The following is a 25,370-nucleotide window of genomic DNA, read 5'->3' on the forward strand; positions in this document are numbered from 1 at the left end:
GCAGGATAGAGATTCAGAAGAAAAAAAAAAAGCCCACATCAACATCCAAAGATAGTGTATGTGGTGAATTGTTTCTCTAATCAGATTGAAACAGCTGAAATAGGAAAAATCTTTTTCTGGGGCTTTTTAGCCATTCTTGAAATTCCTTCACATTGCACTGGGAAAATAGACCTCATGACATGCAGAGCCAAGTGATGAATCATTCTCCCTAAATACATAAATAAAACCTGAATTTGAGCCAAACCAGTAAATCCATTATCTTTCAATCTAGGCGTTGTGGTGTGCTGGTAAATATCCAACAACCAACTCTTGGGAGGGAAAAGCTCTGATGTGCAGTGCGTGCTGGTTTCCGACACCCACCGTGGTTCATTTCAAGTCACCAACCTTAAAGACAGTGAACTTGAAGTTGGAAAGAGGTATGCACAACCGACTCACGAGCTAGCTCCTGTCTGCTATTGCTTAGGAATTTATTTTAATAGTTACACTTGACATCTATAGAGAAACTTAAAAACGATGTGTTCTTTGGACTGAGTGTTTCACATAAGAACTCCTTCACATTTGACATTCTTTTTTAATCTTTGCACTTGATGAGGTTGAAGACATCTTAGGTTTATAGGCCATAAAATTGAGTGCCTAAAAGAATGAGGCGTTCATACAAAGCCAGGTAAGGGACCTGAACTCAGCAAGTTATTTCAACTCAAGGGCCTTTGTTTCCTTTGCTGCAAAGTGGGCTAATATGAGTATCCCAAGATGGTTGGGAGGGCTTAATAAAATAATGCATGTAAAATTCTTAGCACATAGTCTGGTATGCAGTTCTTCCCTGTTTCAAATGCAATAAATATTCATTGTAGAACATTAGATAGTACCAATTGGCAAAAAAGAAGAAAATTTTAAAATTTAATTTAAAATATTAACTGCGGGGCGCCTGGGTGGCTCAGTGGGTTAAAGTCTCTGCCTTTGGCTCAGGTCATGATCCCAGGGTCCTGGGATCGAGGCTTACATCGGGCTCTCTGCTCAGTGGGGAGCCTGCTTCCCTTCCTCTCTCTCTGCCTGCCTCTCTGCCTACTTGTGATCTCTGTCTGTCAAATAAATAAATAAAATCTTAAAAAAAAATAAATAAAAATATTAACTGCGAACAACATTGGTGCAAAATTCTGGTTCTGCAGAACCATGATTTGGATAGGGCAGGCTGATCATATGAAATACTTTACCAGTGATGAAGTATTTGAGCAATGGTTGAGTGCAATTTTGTTTGAATCATGATGGGAGCTTAGGTTGCATACCGATGTATACAAATGACTTTTTAAAATAAATTAGAGGAATAATAATGTCATTGTCACTCGAGTGTACTATGATTTTTTTTTTTTTCTGGAGTGGGAATCCTAAGAAAGGAGATGCAGCCAAGGCTCAGAGTCAGGACACCCATAGTGGCTAAAAATTATACTCCCATGAATGTTGCAAGAGAGATGGGGAAAGAACAAAGTCAGACAAATTATTATTAGGGAAAGCTAATGTGTTTCTTCCAAGCCCAGTCTTTGGTAAGTGTTCCCTATGTTGTACGCTATGTTGCAAAGGACAGCAGGGCCTCTCCTCCGAGGGCTACAGCAGAGCTATGTGTGCATAATACTTACCGTGGACATACAGGGGCGCTTGTGGTTTGCATGCCAAGGATATGCTATTTTTGGTAGATGGCATTTCTCTGCCTGATTTGACTGAGATTTTCAGTGGAAACAAGAAGTGATACTTTTCTTTTGTTCCCCAAATTTTACATTCTCATTTTACTTTTGTTTCCTTTGTTACCATAATTCAGTATTTAGAAGATGGGCTTGTAGTTTAGAGTGCTTGTATATGAAAAATCTTTCCTATCGTTCTCAGGCACAATAAAAAAATTAACACTTAAAGGGGTGCCTGGGTGGCTCAATGGGTTAAAGCCTCTGCCTTCTGCTCAGGTTGTGATCCCGGGGTCCTGGGATCGAACCCCACATCAGGCTCTCTGCTCTGCGGGGAGCCTGCTTCCTCCTCTCTCTCTGCCTGCCTCTCTGCCTACTTGTGATCTCTGTCAAATAAATAAATAAAATATTTTTTAAAAAATTAACATTTATTCACATCGAATCTTTGAAAACCTGAGAAAAATGCAAAAAAAGTCAAAATATCATATAGCCCCACTGCCTTTTTGTGCACTTCTTCAGCCTTTTAAAAAGTATGATAGCAACATCCATTGCTATAAGTGTGTCTACCTATCTATCAACATATACTTTTTTAAAAAGCGGGTCATAAGCACTCTACCATTTTTTTTAACTTAAAAATAGACTGTGAATATCTTTCCAAGTGGGTACAGGAGGAGTAATCACATCCTTGCAGTGGCTGTGTCTTTCATGTGCAAATAAATAAGCATCACTTAAGTATCTACTGTCACCCTTCCCATTGCCAGATGTTTACCTTGCTTGACTTTTTACTTTTGGTTTTTGTTTCTGGTTTTTTTGGGGGGGGGCTGTTTTAGGCAATTTCAAACTATGCTACATGAATATTCTTGGTATATCTTTATGTGCCTGTATTAGTATTTCTGTAAATATACATTTCTAGAAGTACAATTTTTGGGTTGAAAACGATGTACACTCAAATTTTTCATAGCTGTGATCCAAATAGTCTCCAAAAAAAAAAAGTGTTATCAATGAATTCAATAAGGATTAACATGCCAGAGCTCTCATTTCCTCATATCCTTCCAACAATGTGTACTATAAACACTTATCACAGAAACAGATGATTTCCGTGATTGCCTCCTTATTAAGGATTCTGGGAAACTGAAGTGGTGGAAGGCCACAGAACTAGAGATTGGGTGTAACTGCTCCATGGGCTGCTAGGAGAAGTCTTTGGATCAGAGTCAAATGGGACTCTCCTGGGGCCTGGGAGGAAGAGAGTTGTGTTTGGCCTCAAACCTCAAAGACCCAAGCACCGCACACAGTGTAACCTGTTGTGGCAATAGAGTGGCATAGCAAGGTGACAGATTGCTTCATTTTGGCTCAGGGCATCTCTTGTACTGGAAACAGGATCGGGAGCTAATTTGTACGGGGGAAACAGGATGGAGAGGAGTTTAGTGCTCAACCCTGTGCCAAATTTAAAGTCATGTGAGATTCAAGATTTGTGATTCTGAAATCCCTTAAAACTCTACTAAAGATTAGATGATCCTTTAAGTGGCTGAGTCTAATTATAAGATAGGATGGGCTCTAAAAGTCAGTCTTTTACTTCTTCAGGCAACAGAATTCATCAAGGCCATCTTCTAGGCATTGTTCTTGGCACTGAGACTTCAAAATAGAAAGAAGATAAGGTTTTTGACTTCAAGGAGGTTACAGTCTCTGTTGGGGAGGGCAGAAGGGATTGAAAACCAGAAACTAATACCTTCCATAGAGTTCAGTCGGGTTGTGAGGGACATTTACTTAGGCAGATTTACCCACAGAAAGTTTTGTCACATCCATAATGGAAGAACTAAGAAGAAGGGAGGAGGGTGTTTACAAGGAAATGCTTCCAGGATGAGCACCAGATCACTTGATTGCTTCTCAGAGATAATTTTACCTTGGTTCAAGTGGGTGGGTTGTGGATGGCCAGTGAACAAGTGTTTTTTAAGGGATCTTCTCAAATTTTCTGTTCATACGAATCCCCAGAGTTCTTGTTAAAATGGAAATTTTGAATTGGCAGGTCTGGGGTAAGGCCTGAGAGTCAGCATTTGTAATAGGCTCCCAAGGAATGTCAGTGCTGCTGACTCAAAAACCACACATTGAACCTTGAATGCCAAAGATCTAGATTGAGGAGACCCTGAATCCTTTAGAATGACTGGTAATGAAAGAAGTGGCTTGGGTCAGAAATAAAACTGGAGAGGTAGAGGGAACTAGCTAAAGAAAAATTATCTAATGGTGGAGAGCCATTGGGGTACTAAAAAGAGAAGGGGTAAATTGGGGGAGGTGGTGGAATCTAATTCAGAGAAGCAGACTATGGAGAATAAATCTCCTGACCTTCTTTTCTCCTTCTTAGCCATTTTCTTAAGATTTAGTTATTTATTTATTTGACAGATAGAGATCACAAGTAGGCAGAGAGGCAGGCAGAGAGACAGGCAGAGAAAGAGAGAGAGGAAACAGGCTCTCTGCTGAGCAGAGAGCCTGATGTGGGGCTCAATCCCAGGACCGTGGGATCATGACTGGAGCCGAAGGCAGAGGCCTTAACCCACTGAGCCACCCAGGTGCCCCTCTTAGCCATTTTCTTCTAAGAATTCTTCTTCCTCTCCTTGTCCTCTTTCTCCTCCTTTCCTTCCACCTCCTCCTTATCACCATCATCACCATCATCATCTCCATCACCATCTTGCATTTAGGCCATGTAACTGGAGAATTACTTGATGCAAGCAAAGGGGAAGACTTCTAAAACCGTAGATTCATAATAATACAGTTTCTGAGACAACTTGGTTTATACAACCCAGACAACATACGCCAACAATATTTAAATAGATAATAGATATCCTGGAGGGAATCTTGGTTAGGCTGAGTTTAGCACACAGTGAAATCAGCACTATTTTGAGGACAGAAAGAGATTTTTGGTTATTGCAGGATTCTTAGGTCTTTGAATTCCTTAAAATTTCCAAAATGAGTTTTTATCTATAGAACAATTTGGATTGTTTGCCTTACACAATGGGTGCTGCTTTGGCCATAATTCTATGATTTGAATGGTGACTTGGTGACTTAGCAGTAGCTTCTCTGGGCCCTGATCTGATACCTAAGGAAATAACCACTGATTTTAATGACAAGCTTTCTCAGGCTCAGAGGCCATTTTCTTGTAGAATTTTTCTATAATAAACTATAATATCTGTCTTCTTTCCCCAGACTCAGTAAACATCTCTAAAGCCAAATTGCTGAATTTATCAATGCTCATTTCTGCTGTTAGCTGGGTAAGAAAATCATCAGGGAGATGATTTCCATTTCTGATGGACTTTGGTTGACTACACACGCTAGAATTTAGTCCTCTAACCATGAATCATAGATATGATGTCTGTATTAAATAAAGGAAGGCCACTTAATCAGATTTTTAAAATTTTTTGTAAGATTTTATTTATTTATTTGATGGAGATAGAGAGATCACAAGTAGGCAGAGAGGCAGGCAGAGAGAGGGGGAAGCGGGCTCCCTCCTGAACAGAGAGCCTGATGCGGGGCTCCATTCCAGGACTCTGAGATCATGACCTGAGCCAAAGGCAGAGGCTTAACCTGCTGAGCCTCTTAATCAGATTTTTAAAACCCGGCTTAGTAGTTAGATCTTCAGAAAACAATATGCCCCCCTAATTCTAACTACCATCACTTTCATAGGTCCTTGGTGTCTTTTTCCTCTTCTTTAGGAAAATATTTTGATTATTTTAATTTTTGAGGGCTTAGCATTTTTATGTATAGTCACATTAATTGATTGCAGAAAGTGGATGAATCCCAACTGGTTTGGACGATTCTCACCCTTTCTCCATGCCCCTTGGGTTGGGACTTACAGTTGCTTATTTAGGAGGAAATGCAATAAGGAGCGTAGCCACAGCATACACTTATTTTCATGAAAGGAAGACAAGGTTCTCTTTAGCCTAGCTGGACTAGGATAATCACTTTGTTCTGTTGCCTTGGAATCCAAACTCAGAGGCCTATCTGGGCCAGGAAGGACATGTGACATGTATGATTAGGACAATGGAGGAGTAACAGGGAGTGCAAGGTCTATGCTGGATGAGGGTGTGTATTCACAACTAAATTTAAAGCAACACTGATATGTGAGCCACACGTCCATGGCTGCGGGTCAGAATGTCATCTAACTCAGTGTTAGTGTTGATAGCCAGAGCAGTACTCTCCTAAGACGAAGTGATGTGAGTGCAAGGGGAAGCCATACCACGGAAACCATAGCATGAATCCCTGCTTCCCCAGTGGGTAGACACAACATTAGTATTAAATGTTCACATCTAGAAATGACACACTTGCTTCATGCTTTTTCCTGAAATTTTCAGTGATTTCTATAAGCATGTTTATACCTGCTCTGTGCCAAGCACTGTGCTGGGATGTACAGATCAATAATACAGAGTCCTTGCCATTGAGAGCCTAATGATAGGAGGGCAAAGTAGAGACATAACAGATAAAAGCAATCAAGTGTTAGTTCTCACTCTCATTTTTGTTTTATAGGAAAAATAACAATGGTACGGCGTAAGCCAACAAGTTGGGAGTACAACAGAGAGCAGAATCATTGCCTCTAATCTCCCCCATCTAAACCATTCACATAATAAATGCACTACTATTGCCAAGAATCTCTGCCTTCCTGACTTCACTCCCAGCTCCCTGGCGCTCTGCCAGCCTGGACGGAGCAGCTGGGATTTTGAGGCCGCTGTGTGGTAGTGGTGCTCTTAGAGTCCTTTTGTTCAGAGTAAGGATATGCCCAGAGGACAACAGCTCATTCTGTGGACAGTCATCAATAGTTTCACTAAAATGATAAAATGGTAGCCAGTCGACTGTTGAACAATTTGAGCCTAATGGGAATTCCCTTGGGGAGTCCATTTTAATGCAGAATGCACGAGACTGAGAGGCATTTGGAAAGACAAAAAATAATAAGTGAAAAAGGCTAAAAACAAAATGGCTCAGTTCAGCATTTTTGAAGTAACTTGTACTTCTTAGTTTTTTTTTTTTTAAAGATTTTATTTATTTATTTGACAGAGAGAGATCACAAGTAGGCGGAGAGGCAGGCGGTGGGGGGGGGGGGGAACTGAGCAGAGAGCCTGATGTGGGGCTTGAAATCAGGACCCTGGGATCATGACCTGAGCTGAAGGCAGAGGCTTTAACCCACTGAGCCACCCAGGCACCCCTGTACTTCTTAGTTTTACAACATCTTCATTCCTAGAGACCATAAGACAGATGACTTCCGGAGTTGTAATTATGTTTATGTTACACGCGGTCATTTTTCTTCAGAGACTGTTTCATCATATCTGGTTTTACCAATATATTGGTCATTTACAAGTAGTATCCTATTACTCTAAATATGAAAATTTGAGCTAACACCTCTGTGGGGTTGGTTAGTGACCCACAATGGGACCCACAGATGCCTTATTTATAGATGAAAAGTTACTTTAGTCAATCAAATTGAAGATGTCCCCATTATGAAAAACGATTATTTATACTCAAAATGTCAGAGATGGGGAGGGGCAGGATTCAAGTCTAGGTCTGGCCTCGAAATATGGAGCTTTTCCATCGATATCATTACTGTAACCAAGCTAGTGTTAGTTTGTTTCTTGGTGACTCACAGAAACTACACCAAGTGAGTTGTTGCACAAAACAAAACAAAAAAACTTTATTTGCAGCAAATAAGGAGATGACATAGGACAGCTTCCAAAGTCATGACTCCCTAAGAATGGATGAATGGGTACCTTATGTTTAGGGTTAGGATGAATATTTAGATAGGGAAGCCTTGTCAGCATGTATAGTGTCAGGCATAAGGTAGAATATGGGCCTTAAAGAAACATGCCTATAGGTACATTGTTATGTCCTGTAAATGGGGCTGAGGCTCCTCCTTGGCCAGAGATTTTAATATTATAATGAGGTAAAAGTAATGGTAGGTCATTCCAGGGATCACTCCATGGTCCCTCTGCACAGGCTAAAGTTGGGGTTTAGCTCAAAGGGTCTGGGTGTTCTGGGCCAGGGAAATCTTGTTAAGGCGGTTGCTATCACCTAAGGCATGGTTTCAGGTTTTCGTTTGCCTGAGTTAAGAGGCAACCTGGAAGGAAGAACTTAAGGGAAAATATAAGACGACAGCGAGTACAAGCAGGTAGGCTGTAAAGATCAGATCTTGGAGTCTAGCTGGGGACATTACCACCTTCAAAAAAATTAAGGTATAAAGTGAGATCATGCCGTGTTGATTTTAGGCAAATGAGATAACCTATTTCACTATGTAATCAAATAAGATGTTAATCTTTTGTAAAATTCAATACATATGGAGCCCCTCTGGAAAATATGAGTTAATTAACCACATTAACCATGTTTTTGAAAAATTGTAACATTCCACAGAAGTGATAGGAGGAAAGAATATATTCTCTATATTCTATTGCAGTACCTCAATATCTCATATAAGTTGTAATCTAAATATGTTGCACTAATTTTTTTGAAGATTTTACTTATTTAAGAGACAGAGAGAGAGAGCATGAGAAGGGGGAGGATCAGAGGGAGAAGCAGACTCCCTGCTGAGTGGGGAGCCTGATGTGGGACTGGATCCTGGGACTCCAGAATCATGACCTGAGCTGAAGGCAGTTACTTATCTGTATGTTGCACTATTAAAGAGTTTCTAAGCAAAGTTTTGTAAAATGGCATTTCCGGGAGTATCTTCTTCCCCTGTATGGGTCCATGTTTCTCTGTTCTCATTATTCTTCCTATCATCTAATGCTACTGGTTTGTTTTAAATCTTGAAGAAGTTCTTCAGCTTCCAACCCACTGATGACATCTTTCAAATATGTATAATTCTTCTATAATTTCAATAGGATTTAAGGAAAGAACATGGATTGGGTCCATCAACTTGAACTATGAACATGAGACAATGGCTTGACTAAGTGGTGATCACAGGAAAATAAAGATCTATTATAAATATTTAAGGGAAGCAAACTCGAAGGGAAGAAATCCATCACTGAAGTATGACTAACAACGGAGAAATGAAACTCCAAGCTATTAGGAAATGTACAACAGCAGACTTGAGCAGATAATGGTACATAATTGGGAGGAAATTTTAATTCTTTAAGAAATTTGGGATTAAAAGGAGTGCCATCAAAAAACCATTTCATCCTGTGCCTGGCACAAAGCATGCACTTAATAATTATTTAGTAACTGAATGGGCAACATTGTCAGAAATGCTGTGGGATCTCATCCAAGCTGAAATATCAAGTTGTTGAGTTGTGAGTGCTTTGATTTATAAAACTAGAAACTCTTTTTAAATCTAATGTTTATCTAATACAAATGCTTTTTTTTAGTAGGCCCATTTCAACCAATTTGCAATATGGAGCTATCTCTTACTGCAAGAGTTCAACACCCACTAAAAAGGTGGTTCTTTAACTTTCAGGATCTCACTTGAATGAAATATTGATAATGTAATTTTGTATTAGAGGTTAACCGGACGTTAACTTTGACGCTGGGAAGGTAACACTTGAAGTTAGGTAAGTGGCAAATGCTGATTAATTTTCTGAGACCTTCAAAAGAGAGAAAAAACTTTTTTTTTTTGTATGGTTGATTTTTCACAAAAACATTAAGTACATTTGCAGAGAGGGTCTGTGAGGGTCTGTCTTGCTTTCGGAAAAGTTCCTTCAAACTTCAGTTTGCATACAAACAACCTGAGCGTCCTGTTAATTGCAAATTAGATTAGGCAGGTCTGAAAAGGTCCTGGGAGTGCAATTTTGACAGCTCCCAGGTGATGCTGCCGGCCTTGTAAGATTTTGTGTAGCAAAAGTATAAACGCTCCAACACCTCAGGTCACTCAATTCTCGTTTTCAACTTAAAAGATTTGGTCCAAATGTGCTTGCTGTTTTGTAACGAAAGAAAGTTCCCAGAAAACACTAAGCCTGCTATTTTCCCTCACTTTTGAACGGCAAAAAAAATGCCATTTAGAACTGCAGCTCCGGCCTCCACGTTTGGTCGTCATAAGGCGGCTTTGGGGACCAAAGAATGCGTCTAATAGCCCAGTCCGGGTTTTGGCGCTGCACCTAGCTGGCCTCCGGGTCTGCGCAAAACACGCACGGGCCGGGGAGACCCCGGGGATGCCCTACCGCCTCCGGTCGCCGACGCTAGCCCTTTCCAGGAACGCGCGGGCCCGCCCCCTGCACGCGGTCGCCGATTGGCTAGGACGGCGCCGGCGTGACGTCAGGCCCCGCCCCCTCTCCCCTCCGGCCCCGCCCCACGGGGTGGCCTGGCGGTTTGGTCTGGAGCAGCTGAAACCGGTTTGAGCGGAGCCGCTTCCTGCCGCTCGGCGCCGCCGCGGGCTGCCTGGGGGAGCGCTGGCGAGGCACTGACGGCGGGTGCCCGGCTTCTCGGCCCGCGGCCCTAGCTCTCGAGCGCGGCGGCGACGACGACGACGACGGTGCGGACCCGCGGACCCGGCAGGTGAGGCGGGCCGCCAGGCCTGGTCCGGCGCTGGGTGCGGAGGCCGCGGCGGCAGCTCACGTGGCGGCCGAGCTGTCAGGGCGGCCCGGCGGGGGACGCAGCCGGGCGAGGGGTGGGCAGCGTGCCCCAGCCCCCGCGGGCACTGCCCTCCCCCCTCCGGGAAACAGCGGCCTGGACGTTCGCGCAGGTCCGCCGGTGGGCAGCCTCTATCTATTTCCACTTTTATTGTTTGCTGCCACGATTCCGTTGGGCTGCCTGGTGCTTAGCTCCCCTCTGAAAAATTTGTCAAGTGCGGGATTCTCCCTGTACCAGAATGCAGAGAGCGTACGACCGCCACGAGTACGCGAACTTCGGGAACGAAAAAAACAAAAATTGCCACTGAAGTCGTTCGTGCACCCCTAGCCCGCAGCATGCCCCTCGCCTACCCCTACTAGCTCCGACCGTGCGTAATGCATAGTGTTTTGGCAACTGCTTATTTTCTGAAATTGCCTAACCACATAGTTGCAGGCATGCTTGTATAATTCAGTTATTCGGGAAAAAAAAAAAAAAGCAAAAACAACAAAAAGAAAAACCCCAAGTCCCTTCTTATCCGAAGGAGAGGTCCCAGCAATAGACATCCTTGTTCTCCATGCAATTTTGGGAAATGAGCATCTTCTCTCCAAAACTGCACTTGGCCCAAGGCTCTGCAGATTGCCTTGGTGACTTCTGGGGGAAAGCCTCGAGCAGTTAGGGGCTTCATCAGCCCCTTCTCACCCCACTGCCCGGTTATAAAGGAAATCATTCATTAATTCAGTCATGAATTGTAGAGAATTCTTTGATTTGGGGGCAGCTGTGGAGTCCGTGTAGTGCCGACATAGAAAAAGATAGGAACCACGCAGGATGTTTAGACTTGATGTTTTCTTCATGGTGTTCTCTGACCCTCCCTGTTCTTGCCTCCTAACTACCCTCTCCTCTGCCTCTTCATGTTTCTCCCTCTTGCTACATTTTTGACAGTTGTGACTTAGTTAAGAAGTAAATACAAGCTGTTAGTCCTTTTTTCAACTCCTGATGGTCTGGATACAAATAGTTCAGGATAAAGCAAACAGGTAAAACTGCACATGGCCTAATCTGTTCTGGACTTAAGAACTAGAGAGAACCAGTATTCTAGACAAAATAAGACTTAGGAAAGTTCTGTTCAGAAAAATAATGACCACAAAAGAAATCTCATAGTGACAGAGTAAAATTTGATACCTACAAAAAACTAGGTTGATGAATCAAATCCTTGTATGTAACCTAATCAGGGAAAGTATATGAACTATACATGAAATAATATCAAGACAAAGTGAAATGGAAAACTTTTACTGCATTGCTTAGAAAGTTGAACCAGGAATAAAGCTGGCTTAGTGAAATCTCCAGAAATGCTTTATTCATTAAAATCCATTCATTTTTGCACACATTTGTTTAAAATACTCGCTCAAGTATACTGGGGTCAGAATAGTGGGAGGATCATAGTGATCCTCCAAAAGGATGACCAGAAATTAACTCAGGAAAACGTAGGCATTTCATATATTCCTTATAGCCAGTTATGAGGACCAAAGCTGCTGGAGTCTAGGAAAAAGCAAGACGTGGAAATGACTTTTTTCTTTGAAAAAATTTGAAGGAAGACAGAGATGTTCTTTTTGGCCAGAAAAACACATTTTAGCTAAAAATATCTGTGCTCTCAATTTAGCTCTAAACTAAATGTTCCTGTACCTTGGTTTGCTTAAATACCCCTTTTGTTCCTCAAGCTGGTAAACCCGTAAGGTCATGTGTTGAGATATTTTCTCTGACCACAAAAATAAAGTAGAATTTATTTCGGCAGGTAATGTAAACTCTGAAATGTTTCTTGAATGTAAATTACAATGTCATACTTTACTGATTGCTTAAGTCTTTAAAAAGTGTTAAAATACAGTTAGATGCTACTCAAAATCTCAGATGAGAATCCTGTTTGATATTTATCTTCAAAAAGCACAAAATGGGGACGCCTGGGTGGCTCAGTTGGTTAAGCGGCTGCCTTCGGCTCAGGTCATGATCCCAGTGTCCTGGGATTGAGTCCCATATTGGGCTCCTTGCTCAGCCAGGGAGCCTGCTTCTCCCTATGTCTCTGCCTGCCTTTCTGCCTGCTTGTGATCTCTCTCTCTGTCTCTCTCTTTCTGACAAATAAATAAATAAAATCTTAAAAAAAAAAAAGGCACAAAATGACAGTTATATATAAAACAAATTGAGTTGGTTAAATTACATTTACTGTCAGCTCATGTACATGAAAATGGCTAGATTTTTTCATCTGATTCTTATTTATACCTGGAAGACCTCCCCAGTCCAAGTTGGGATGATGATGATGATGTTGGTGATGATGATGATGATGATGATGATGATGATTTTTTTTGGCTTGTTTGAAAGAAGAGGAAGTGTTTGTGGGTGTGTAAATTTCGCATTCCGCAACAGGACAGTATTTTACTTTGTCACTACTGTTTTGGTGGTAGCTGGGTGCCAAAATTGTGCATGCCAATCCTGCACCAGAATTTTGGCTTCTGTCCACGATCAAGTAAACTGGTGTAGGAGCAGCTCCCCAGGCTTTTATTTGGTGTGGTATTAAATTGTGGGAGGAGGACGGCAGGAAATTAAACCAGACTATAGGACTTTTGGCAATTCAAGTGGAAAATGATGCTTTGTTGACATCCAGGAAGGTTTTTTTTGGGGGGGGGCGTATTTTTGTGCTTGTGTATATAGTTTTGTACAGTACATTTACTGCAGTTGTTACTATAGCTGTTACCAAGTTACAATAGCCACTTTTACAAGCAGCCTTAAGAATGAAAGTCAATTTTAATAATCAATTGAATTTGTATGAATTTCCTATTTAGCGCAGTAGAAATTTAGAGGTAATTTTGTGCCAGTTGTTGATTTTAATACATAGGAATAATTACATTTGATTTCCCTAAAATCGGCTAAAATAGATATTTAAAATTGATCATAAAATAGTTGAGTAGCAACTGTGTAATTATGCAGATGAGATTATGTAGTCCTTTGTTGAAAACTGACAGTAAATACTGGGTGAGAGTAGAAGTTGTAGGTTGAGATGAAGCTTGGTTATTCAGCAGTTTTGCTAGATGATGGGGCTTTTTACTGTGTCTCAAAATTAATTCAGTTATATAAAAGCCAAGCTCTTTTGCTAGTCTTGAGGTTTCTTCATATACCATAAAATAAATGTTAGAGTGTGGTGTTTAAGTGAACTATTTAATTATTAGAAGGGAAATAATTCCTTTTCTTAGAATTAGTACTCTGATTCCTATCAGATGTCATATTAAAGGAGAGCTAATAAGATACTTGGATAATGATTGCTTAATGAGGGGGTTGACTGTCTATAGCTATTTTTAGATTTAGAACATTTTTCGGCAGTGCTAGAACTAGATGTATATGCTTTAAATAGATCATGTTTATTCTTAGACACAAATTATTTTGATCAAGGACAGGATTTTCTCTAGTGCACAGTCTTAGGTTTTCTAACCAAAATGGTAGAGTTATCAAATAGGGAATTCTGTATTCAGGTGATAGGAAACCACATTGACTGGTAGTCTTGTTTAATATGAATATTTGACATTTACATTTATCACTGATGTGAGTGGGATGATAAATAGTTCATAGCAAACATTGAGTCTGGATTCTTGGCCCTCATAGCAGCCCCTGTAGATCAGGTTTCTCAGTCTCAGCCCCATTGATACTTGGAGCTGGACAAGTATTTGTGAAGAGCTGTTCTGTGCATTGCATGGTGTTTAACAGCTCTGTTGGCCTCTACCCACTAGATACCAGCAGTATCGCTCCCAGTTGCAACAACCAAAAATGTCTCCTGACATTGCCAAATATCCCTTGGAGGGCAGAATTGTCCCCAGTGAGAACTGCTGCTGTAGATTACCTTGACTTGGAAGTGTAGTTACCTGAGCAGCAGTGTTGGTTGAATGGTCATTGTGGAGTTGGGTATGTGTTCATTGGGAGGGAAAGGGAACAAAGGGGAAATAGAAGAATGAATAGCTATAAAAATTACTTTATGGTTTTTAAAATAATGTAGAAATACAAATAACCTTTAAGCTGGTAACTTAATGAAATGATGCAGGGTAAAGACATTGGAATTGTTTTAGGAATATTGGTGAGTTAGGGCACAAAATTTGGGAGGGTTTGGAGAAGTTATGTAGAATCTGCTCTTTGTGTAGAGTATGTGTTCTTTCTATATATAAGTTATATAGCATTCTTTAGAATTGATACTTTATATATTTTTAAGAAAATCTGTTATCTTCCCTCAGGTACTTAAATTAGGGAGTGGTAAACAGATTGTTTTGGCTGGGAAAACAACCAAGAAATGAAAAATCAGCTGTGGAGACAATGTGAATAAGAAATCAAGGATTAGGGGTTTAGATTTCTATAAGTAATGGAAGTAATTCCAAGTCAGGGACCTGAGGAAGAAATTATTTTTTTTTTTAAGATTTTATTTATTTGACAGAGAGGGAGAGTGCACTAGTCGGGGGAGCAGCAGGTAGAGGGGGAAGCAGGCTCCTTGCTGAGTGCAGTGCTCGATCCCTGGACCCTGGGATCAGGACCTGAGCAGGCAGGTGCTTAACCGACGGAGCCACCCAGGTGCCCCTGAGGAAGAATATTCTAACTGACATAAAATGTATTATTAGGAAGACAGAATCCAAAACATAGCTTAGAATACTTAGGATTTTGAATGAAATTCAGACCATAGAAAGGAAGGCATGTATGTAGGATCAATTATAATCAACAGGGTTTGGTAATAGATCGCAGAGTTGAGACTTTAAATTTTGAGTCTACAGAACTAGAGTAATGAAAGTCCTATGGTTAATACAGAGAAAATCTGAAAAGAGTGGTTTATGGGGGAGGGTTTTTGTTTCTTATTTTTAAAGTTATTAGTTACATTACTTAGAAGCAGAACCTGCATCTTTTTTTTTTTTAGGATTTTATTTATTTATTTGACAGAGATCACAAGTAGGCAGAGAGGCAGGCAGAGAGAGAGGAGGAAGCAGGCTCCCTGCCGAGCAGAGGACGCCCCCCTCCCCATGTGGGGCTTGATCCCAGGACCCTGAGATCATGACCTGAGCCGAAGGCAGAGGCTTAACCCACTGAGCCACCCAGGCGCCCCCAGAACCTGCATCTTATTGCAGAACATAACTAGTTTGTTTCAGTGAATGGTACTTAAGTTCTTCAGTTGTTTCCTTGTTATTAAATTTGTAACCTTACTGAAGTAGAAATCCTCTCTTGAGCCAAGTTTTTTTCTATCTGTAGTTGTTTTTTGTTTTTGTTTGGCTTTTTTTCCCTCCATCATAACATGAACCTGGTTGGGAAAGATAGGTCGAGTTTGGAACAGCTGCTTATCAGAAGAGAAAGTTTGTAACAAGAAAATCTTAAATCCTTAAAAGAAGTGTTTGGACACATTTGTTTTGCATTTTTTCTGGTCCGTACACCCAGAATAGGTTTTAATATTAGGTCTTAAAAATTTCTAGGTATTTCCTAAATAATTCAACCTTTATATGTAAGTTTTCTGAAATCTTTTGTTCATAGTTTTGATTTATTTCGTTGTGTTTTTTGTTTGTTTGTTTCGTTTTTTTAATTTGTTTCTTGGTGGCAGCTATCTAGAGCTAAGATTTTTTTATATACTTTAAATGACATCTTCTCTTTTTCTTCCTAGCTCAACATTGTAAAATAAATCGATCAGAATGACACCTTCTCAGGTTACCTTTGAAATAAGAGGAACTCTCTTACCAGGTATTGTAAAGTTTTACTTTAAAACAAAATTTTAAATAAGTATTTTTCCCATCTTGATTGTCTAAATTATGCTGTTTGTTATTACAGTAGGCCTCATTTTTAGATGAAACTATCTTTAGGACTTACCTGATTTCAGAAATGTGCTTGGAATATAATAAGAAAAACATACTTCTCCAAACAGTAAATGTCTTAGTCTCATATTTTCCAAGAAGGCTATGAATTTATTTAATTTTGCACAGGATGAAGACTATGGACTATGATTTTTTTTTAAAGATCTTATTTATTTATTTGACAGGCAGAGATCATAAGTAGGCAGAGAGGCGGGGAGAGAGAGGAGGAAGCAGGCTCCCTGCTGAACAGAGAGCCCGATGTGGGGCTCGATCCCAGGACCCTAGGATCATGACCTGAGCTGAAGGCAGAGGCTTAACCCATTGAGCCACCCAGGCACCCCATGGACTATGATTTTTAAGTACCATGAAAATGAGGGAAATTTTGGTAGTGCAAGAAGTTGGTGAAATATTTGGTTAAGATAACTTTGTTCCCTATTTGTAAACTTTTTGGCTTATTGTATTTTTTGCTGTCTGCTAACACAGTGTGAAGTAATTTTAGGTAAATAGCATATCAAAATAGTATCAAGCCTGCGGTATGTATCTCTTTATTTTATATACTCACCAACTGGCCAATTCCTCAAATCTGTTACATTCTTTCTCTCTTTTGGGCCTTTCTTAAAATTGTTTCCTCTGTGGCCTCCCTTCTTCCCTTTAATTCTGCTTAACTCCAGCCCCGCATTTAGCTAGGTTAGGATTCCAGTGAAATTAAGGGTTCCAGGACTTTTTGTAGTATCTACAGATTTTATGGAATTATTTGAGTAATTTTGTTTATGGATAGATTGTCAGCTCTGTGAAAATGTGACTATTTTGTCATGCTGAGTGCATGTACCTAATACAGTGCCTGACTCAGAGCAGGAGTAAATACGTGTTCAAGAAATAAATAAATGATCAACTCTGTATGTCAAGCATCTTTGGTCTAGCAGCCATCAGAGCGGCTGACAGAGTGTATATTTGTCCAAATTCAAATTCTTAGCCAAGATGATCTGGTAGCGAGCTCCCATTTCTGGGCTGGATTCTGCAGATTGAAAATTGCTAGTCAGCTGATAGGTTGGCTCACTGGGGTCAAGAGCTCACCTCTAGTCCAGTGTGTAGCATTCTCTGTGGAGAGAAGACTACAGAGCTGTACCATACCCTTTCAGGGAATTGTACATAGACAACTTAAGGTAGAAGGAGCTGGCCCTGTCAGGCATATGGACCAACCACAAAATTAGCCCTAGAAGGGTGAGCTTGGCGAGGTCTTACTCTCAAGGACTAGAGGGAAGATAGTGGTGGACGTAAATATAAGAGAGGACTGTGTGCACAGCAGCGTGTTTGACTCTGGGAATGAATATTTGTATATAGCAACAGCTTTTATCTTTTTAATCAGAGAAGGTAGTGATAACCTAATTACAAAACAAAATCTGGTTGCTCTAAAGGATTGGTGAATATTTTAACATGAAATCTCTATATATAACCACTCCATTCTTGACAAACATGTATTTAGAACCCCCAAAACTCCTGTGTGATTATTGCCTTTGAAATTTCAGTTAAATTTTAGATAGTCCAACCTTAAAAAATGCTCATGAGGGTGGTTAAAGCCAACTACAATTTCTGGCTTTACTAGAGTAGTGCCTAAAAGCCACTCAGCATGTGGAAGAGTTTGTCTTGAACTTTGTTCACTTGGCATCAGTTAATTATCTTTTTCTCCACGAATTTTAATTATAGTAATTCAGAATGTATTGCTGTGTAAGTCAAAGATTTCTCCATACTTCTATCCAACAATTTTTTTTTTTTTTTTTTTTTTTTTTAAGATTTACTCATTTTAGAGCATGTGCAAGCTGGGGTGGGGGGCGGGGGACAGGGTGAGAGAGAACCTCAAGGAGACTCCCTGCTCAGTGTGGAACCCAACACGGGGCTCAGTCCCATGACCCAAACATGAGCCAAGCCAAAACCAAGAGTCAGACGCTCAACTGACTAAACCACCCAGGCACCTTGTAGACTTTTGCTGAATGCATATAATTCAACAAATACAGGTGACAGTTGTATTTTGGTTTGTCTATTGACGAGACGTGTTCAGGTAAAACAATAGTCATTATTTTAGTAAGGAGAACTAGATTTTTCACTCAGTCTTTGGAAGAAGTTTTGTTGTTGTTGTCCCATTGATAATTTTCTTAATCTTTAGTTTGTTTTAATAGCCACTGTTTGAGTTCCTGGAAAATATTGGTTACTATTTCTCTAGACTACTTCTTTGCATTTAGTGTGTGCTTTTTTTTTTTTTTTTTAAAGATCTTATTTATTTATTTGACAGAGATCGCAAGTAGGCAGAGAGGCAGGCAGAGAGAGAGGAGGAAGCAGGCTCCCTGCCAAGCAGAGAGCCCAATTCGGGGCTTGATCCCAGGACCCCGGAATCACAACCCGAGCCAACGGCAGAGGCTTTAACCCACTTAGCCACCCAGGCCCCCCTAGTGTGTGCCTTTTTAAATCAAAAGCTGCCTTGAAGGCAGGAGCTGTGGCATGATCACTTTGTCTTCTTGGTGCTTGTTATTAGCTTGCTTAAGTGGTTGAACAAATGAAGTAAGTTCATCCCTATCCATCCCTCCTTTTCTTTGGTTTTGGTTCTGTAGAGGTAGGTCAAGTTAAGAAGGCCGGTGTTGGTGTGGTACCTAGGTCTGACACATGTCTCAGTGAGGCTCCTCCATCTCTGCTAGTGGGGGCTCTGCATCTAGGTGAACTGGTGCAACTGACTGCTCTTTTCTGGCTTCCTAAAACTATAATCTGAAACTTCCTGACTTAGCCCACTATAACTGGTTGTTCTGTTTCTTTAGGAGAAGTTTATGCCATATGTGGGAGCTGTGATGCTTTGGGAAACTGGAGTCCTCAGAATGCTGTGGCTCTTCTTCCAGAAAATGAGACAGGTGAAAGGTAAGAAGGGTAATAACAGGTTACAGAATGATTGTGACACCCAGATTAGAAACTTGGAGGGTTTCTAAGATACCTTCATGTAGTTTTTCTCTTTTAATTTTTATGATAGTTCTTACGTGTGCATAGAGTGAGGTAGTTGTACAAAGTCAGTTGGTTTAAAAAAAAAAAAAAGTTTCTGTTTCTCAATTTCCCACTTCAACCATTTTCAACTTTTGGCTGGTTCTTTTGGTAGTTACCACTATATTTCTAAGTAACAGGTTTATATTGCTATTTTTTTTTTATTTTTTAAGCTTTTTTAAGGTATCTTTTAGCTTTTAATATATATTTTTATATATGGATATATCTATCTATCTATATATTTATTTTTAAAATTTTATTTGAGAGAGAGATCAAGAGAGAGCGAGTACACCAGCAGTGGTAGGGGAGAGGCAAAGGAAGAAGGAGGAGCAGACTCCCTGCTGAGCAGGGACCCTGACACAGGGCTGGATCCCAGGGTTATGAGATCATGAACTGTGCTGAAGGCAGACATTTTACCAGCTGAGCCACCCAGGTGCCTCTCGGCACATATTCTGTTTGTTTGTTTTTTTTTTAAGATTTTACTTATTTGAGAAAGCAGGGGGAGGGGCAGAGGGAGAGAGAGAAGCAGGCTCCCTCCCATCAGGGAGCCTGATGTGGTGCTCTATCCCAGGGATCATGACCTGAGCTGAAAGCAGTTGCTTAACTGACTGAGCCCCTCTCCATAATATTCTTGATAAAAGATCTGATTTTTTCTTTAGCCTATAAAATATTTTTCTAGAGCAGAGTGTGAAACAGGTATTTTAGCTAATATACGGAAATGAGTTTGCAACTGACATTAAATAGAATGCTAAAGTTAGTGTGGGTGTATTGGGGCATTGCACTGTTGAAAGAAGGGCCTGGGTGCAGGTTTCAGTTCCACAGTTAACTGCAGTCTTTGGCAGATCTGATTTCTCTAGGCCTGGGTTACCTCATCTGCATGATAAAGGGGTTAGGTCAAAAAATCAGTGAATATTAGGGATATTTAGGGCATTATGGGTTGTCAGGATATATATATATGGGAGGTAAGGAGAGAGGAGATCTTAAACAGTATACAAATACACACAGTGCCCCTAGGGAGAAACACCAGATTACATATTATTAAGTTCAAATTGTTTTCCATGTAGAGCATGGCTACTGAAAATGTGCCCTGTGGGCCAGTGCTAGAGAAAAAAGAAAAAAAAACCTTTAGGGGCGCCTGGGTGGCTCAGTGGGTTAAGCCGCTGCCTTCGGCTCAGGTCATGATCCCAGGGTCCTGGGATCGAGCCCCGCATCGGGCTCTCTGCTCAGCAGGAAGCCTGTTTCCTCCTCTCTCTCTCTCTCTCTCTGCCTGCTTGTGATCTCTGTCAAATAAATAAAATCTTAAAAAAAAACCACAAAAACCTTTAGTTTTTTCTAATAATCAGTACATTATAAGAGAAATACATAAATTAAGAGCAAGCATTTAAAGATTTTTTTAATTAATTAATTTATTTGACAGACAGCAAACAAGTAGGCAGAGAAGCAGGCAGAGAGAGAGAGGAGGAAGCAGGCTCCCTGCTGAGCAGAGAGCCCGATGCAGGGCTCGATCCCAGGACCCTGGGATCATGACCTGAGCCGAAAGCAGAGGCTTTAACCCACTGAGCCACCCAAGTGCCCCAAGAGCAAGCATTTAGAAATGTTTATAGCACTTTGAGATTGTTAGGGCATTCAAATATGTCACCGTGGACTCATCTCTTGTTGTGCTGGATACAAAGATCAGAAGTGTTGGTTACAGGACAGACAAGCAAACAAAAACTGGTCCTTTGCAGGAGATAGCTTGAGGAGCACTGATGACAGAGCAAAAGAAAATAACAAATACAGTACCATAACGCAAATTAAGGAAAAGGAAAACAGGGACACCTGGGTGGCTCAGTTAGTTAAGCATCTGCCTTTGGCTCAACTACCTCATTGGGCTCCCTGCTTAGCAGGGAGCCTGCTTCTTCCTCTGCCTTCTGCTCTCCCTGCTTGTGCTCTTTCTCTCTCTCACACAATATAAATAAAATCTTAAAAAAAAAAAAAGACTGGGGCGCCTGGGTGGCTCAGTGGTTTAAGCCGCTGCCTTCGGCTCAGGTCATGATCTCAGGGTCCTGGGATTGAGTCCCGCGTTGGGCTCTTTGCTCGGCAGGGAGCCTGCTTCCCTCTCACTCTCTCTGCCTACCTCTCTGCCTACTTGTGATCTCTCTCTGTCAAATAAATAAATAAAATCTTAAAAAAAAAAAAAAAGACTATAGAACATCCTTTTCCTACTTGTCATTATTGTGACACATTTTCTCAGCCAGTTCGCAGCTGTTTTTATAAGTGAAGTTGATAATACTGGAATCACAGAGGAATGAAATGTTTATTCCCTTCAGGTGGCTTATTTTTTCCTCCATTTTCAGATCAGCCACTGCTGTCTGAAGTAAAAGTTTATGCATTTCTGAACTTGTTCCTAAAATACACCTTGCTCTGAACGTTTGAGCTGCCCTGTCACCTGTCTTAAGTCCATTTCCACTGGCCTGGTCAAAGTTATATGAACAGATGAGATAACACTTAACTATATAACTTAAAGGAACCAGCCACTTTACCTTGCTGACTTGCACTGAAATGTAATTGATTCACATATGGCAGGTACACAATGTTTCACGTGGAGAAAGGAAGCAGATGATACAAGAGGATACAAAAAACATTTGCCTTGGACACAATTCTTGTGTTTTAGAATTGTGTCTATTTGGATTTTAGTGTCTTGTGCATCTAAGCCCTTTGTACAGAGCTCTTTTTCAGAGTCTCTCAAGCTTCTCCATACTTGTAGGCTTATAGTGACAAGAGCTCTGTCAGGATGTATTTTTTTTCAACTTACAGATAATTTGAAAGTCGTGGTATTGTCTCCTAGTAATGCAGAAAATGGGGGTCACTTGTGGTTTTATTTGCTTTTCTTGTAGATTTTATGGTATTTTGGGGGAGGATATGAGGGCATTCAAAATCAAGCAGGTGCACTAAGCCTTATTGCCTCTCTTTCCTGACTTTTCTTGAATTTCATCAGATTATATTCATTTTCGATGTCACTGAACAGTTTTTACTTTTTTACATTTTAAACTTTGTAACATTTACTTAGGAAGTAGAATAAAAAAAAACTCATTGCTTTGCTCTCTGCATCTCTTTTCATTTAGTGATTCTTAACCAGGGGCTCACTTAGACTCACTTGTGAGGGATTTAAAAAATACACATGTCTAGATCCTACCCCTGGGGAATGAGGAATAGTGCATGAGAGAGGGACCCCATTCATTTTCAGAGCTTCCTGCTAATTCTGCTGTTCACATCTGGGACTGGCTTCACATTATCTGGCTGACCGATTTATGAATGAAATAGTACTAGAAATTTGCTGGTTTTTTGTTTTTGTTTTTTTTTTTTTTGTAGCAGAGATGGGAAATAATTTCACCTCAGAGTTGGTAGAGTGTGCCTGGAATGCTGTGTTGAAAAGGACTCTGAGGTTTATCAGAGAAAAGTAGTACGGGAGCCTGTGCTGAGCATTTGTTGGTCTTGCTTTACAGCAGTGGCCCTCAACCAGCCTTCTGTCTTCACCTATCCTGTGCAAACTCCACATGACCGGGCTCCACCCAGACCTCTGGAATCAGAGTTTCCCAGGGTGGAACCAGGGCATATGTATTTTATTACTACTAGATTAATCTAATTGTTGACCAGGGGTGACAGGTGGTTGTGGTTATTTTGTTGGAAACCCAGGATTGAGTCCGAGTGAGGATAATGCCCTAAAGCCTGCCTTGGCAGAGCCAGGTGGGAAACAGTGCTAGCCATCTGGTATCGTGGAAGAACATTTGGAGCTGCTGTTTATTCACTAAACTATTCATGCTGAATTAATGTTTGGGTAATGGTCTATGACAGCGACTCTCAAACTTAAGTGTTCATCATCAGAGTCACCTGGAGGCTTGTTAAATTACGGATTGCTGGACTCTCCCCCCAGAGTTTCTATAGTAGGTCTAGGTGTGGCCTGAAAATTCGGATTTCTAACAGTCTCCAGGGTGATATTCATGGTCCTTGGATCACACTTTGGATGCCACTGCTGTGTGTGATTGGAAGGTAATAAAAATCAGTTAAAATCACGAGTTGTAGTGTCTGCTTTCACAGCTGAGTCGAAGCTCTAGAATAGCAGTAGACTATGTTAGCATAGCATAGTTCAGAGGAAGACATTGAATTGAAACAAGTAAGATACAGATCCCAATTGTTTGGCCAGGGGATTAGCCAGAGGCTGGGGAAGAAATCAGGACAAGGGACACTTGGGAACGTGAGTATAACTCACTTGCCTCAGCCCCAAAGCCTCTTAGCAGCCCTGTAACATCTCTAAGTGGAAAGTCAGAAAAGATTCTGACCTTCGCTTCCACCTTTATGTTACTTTTTCTGTTTAGAATACTTTTCCTTGTCTTTGTATGGCTCGTTCCTTCTCATTACATTGGACTCCACTCAGACTCTTCTTCCTCATTGAGGCCTCTCCTCCAAAACTTCCTGTCGCATCAGAAAGGTCAAATAGCCCTTTCTCTGTATGTTTGGTTATTTGTCTGCCTTCACCAGAAACAATCTGCTTGAAGATAGGACTCTTTCTGCTTTATTCTTCACTGTGTTCCCAGTGCCTGATGCAGGGTCGGCCTGGAGTATAATTCTGTGTAGGAATAAACAAGTGGTATTGATCACAGACCTTGCTGGAGGGGTTTTATGCATTATGAAGTCTGTGCATTGTAGTTTGATATTAATGCTTTGCTCCTTTTCCTCACAGCATGTTATGGAAAGCAACCATAGTACTCACTAGAGGAGTATCAGTTCAGTATCGCTACTTCAAAGGGTGCTTTCTAGAACCAAAGGTATGTTTTCTTTATCTCGTTTCCAGTTTCTTTGACAAACTTACTTCTTTCAAAAGCAACTAATTTAAGTTTGGAAACATTGAAAGTATTGGGAGTTTGTTTTGATCAAATAAGGGAAACAGAACTCTAGATTAATGATATTTTAGTGCTAAAAAGCAAGCAAGTAGCCACTTACGAGGCAGATGATGTCTGCAGTGGAATTTTTAAAAGACTAATAAATAGTAAGTATATTCTGCAGTATTCTTGTTATGAAATCGGTTTAAATGATAAACAAGTGTTCTCAGTAGCTGTGCTTTTTCTCTAACTTTTGTAAAGTAACCAGTTAAAAGCGTTTTCTTTTTGTTTCATTTTTTAATTCTTATGTGGTATAAATACATTTGAAGGAGTATATAGCCAGCTTTAAGTGAGTAATTATTTAAAAAAATTATTTCATAAAAGCCATCTCTTAGTGGCTGCATTTGTTTTAACTCCTATCAGAACTGAAGTAATTCCTCTTAGATTTTTTTTTCAACCGTGGTGTTGATAGAGTAGGATCTTTTCGGAAGGCCTTTGGAGTATCTGTTAAATCTAATCTGCTTGCTCACAATGATTTATTATTTTGGGATTGTTTTCATATTTAGAAAAGAAAAAAGTTGATTCTTTCCCTCTTATTTTAAAGATGCTTATTTCCTGAAAGGATTCTTTTCCTTCAGATTTTTGTCTTTGAGTACACTTAGGCTGCATATGAGCAGGGGTTTAGGCAGGCGCCTAGGAAGCAAAACGTGGATTAAACCATTTTAAAATTTTTATTTCCCTTTGGGATCATTGAATACTTGTTACATGTGAAAAGTGCAAGCAGCCACTGTTACCTCATTCTCTTAGCCACCATTATAGAAAAGAAAAAACTGACAAAGCCACTTCAGCTGTCTTTTGCACCTATTACGTTTCTTATTCCAACAATATATTGTAAATACTCAGTAATTAAAATTACATTATGGTTGATCGTTGTGTTGGCTTATCTTGACAATAGTCTCATTTTAATGACTTAATATTTATTTGGCTTAAGGGTTGTGCATTGGGGCAGAGTTTTTCAGTTTAAATCGAACAGTTGTGCAGTGATAAGTAGGTGATAGCACTCATGACCTTGAAAGTTAACTTGAGGATCCTGGTATGTGAAATTTGTAATATGTGAAGTCAGCTAAATTTTACTTAAAGGGGCATTTGGACAAGAAAAATCATAATGACTCCTTTGGGCATAGTTTTCTAAAGTAAGACTATTGTCAACATAGATCAAATTAAGCCAACCTGCAGTATTTTCCCTCTTGAAAGTGTAACCAAAAGCAGCAAATCAGTCCAAACTGCCTTCTGAAAAAATTGGCAAGAAGTCTGCTTACAGTAAAAAACAAGTTTTTCCCCTTGTAATACTTGCAAAAGTTTACAGTATGTGTTGGTGAGTGTGTTTCTTTAAGTAGGTGCTCTGTATCGTGTACACATGTACCGTGTGATGCAGGGGCTGCCGTGGTAAGTATGTTTTTCATGGACTA

General features: G+C 40.4%; 1 protein-coding gene across 3 annotated transcripts in view; it reads left to right on the forward strand.

Moving 5' to 3' along the window:
* Nucleotides 1–299: 299 nt before the first annotated feature.
* GPCPD1 (glycerophosphocholine phosphodiesterase 1) overlaps nt 300–25,370 on the forward strand; it is a 65,781-nt gene continuing 40,710 nt past the window's right edge. The window contains exons 1-4 of one of the 3 annotated variants that reach the window (XM_045980403.1): nt 300–416; nt 15,838–15,914; nt 18,829–18,925; nt 23,763–23,847. In XM_045980403.1, the coding sequence (XP_045836359.1) occupies nt 15,866–15,914; nt 18,829–18,925; nt 23,763–23,847 (231 nt within the window). In that variant the 5' untranslated portion in view covers nt 300–416; nt 15,838–15,865. Of the gene's footprint in view, nt 417–9,931; nt 10,125–15,837; nt 15,915–18,828; nt 18,926–23,762; nt 23,848–25,370 lie in introns of those variants that run through there. The other 2 variants (XM_045980404.1, XM_045980402.1) reach the window with 2 other exon arrangements.

The sequence above is a fragment of the Meles meles genome, chromosome 16 (genome assembly GCF_922984935.1).
Source record: "Meles meles chromosome 16, mMelMel3.1 paternal haplotype, whole genome shotgun sequence".
NCBI lineage: Eukaryota > Metazoa > Chordata > Mammalia > Carnivora > Mustelidae > Meles > Meles meles.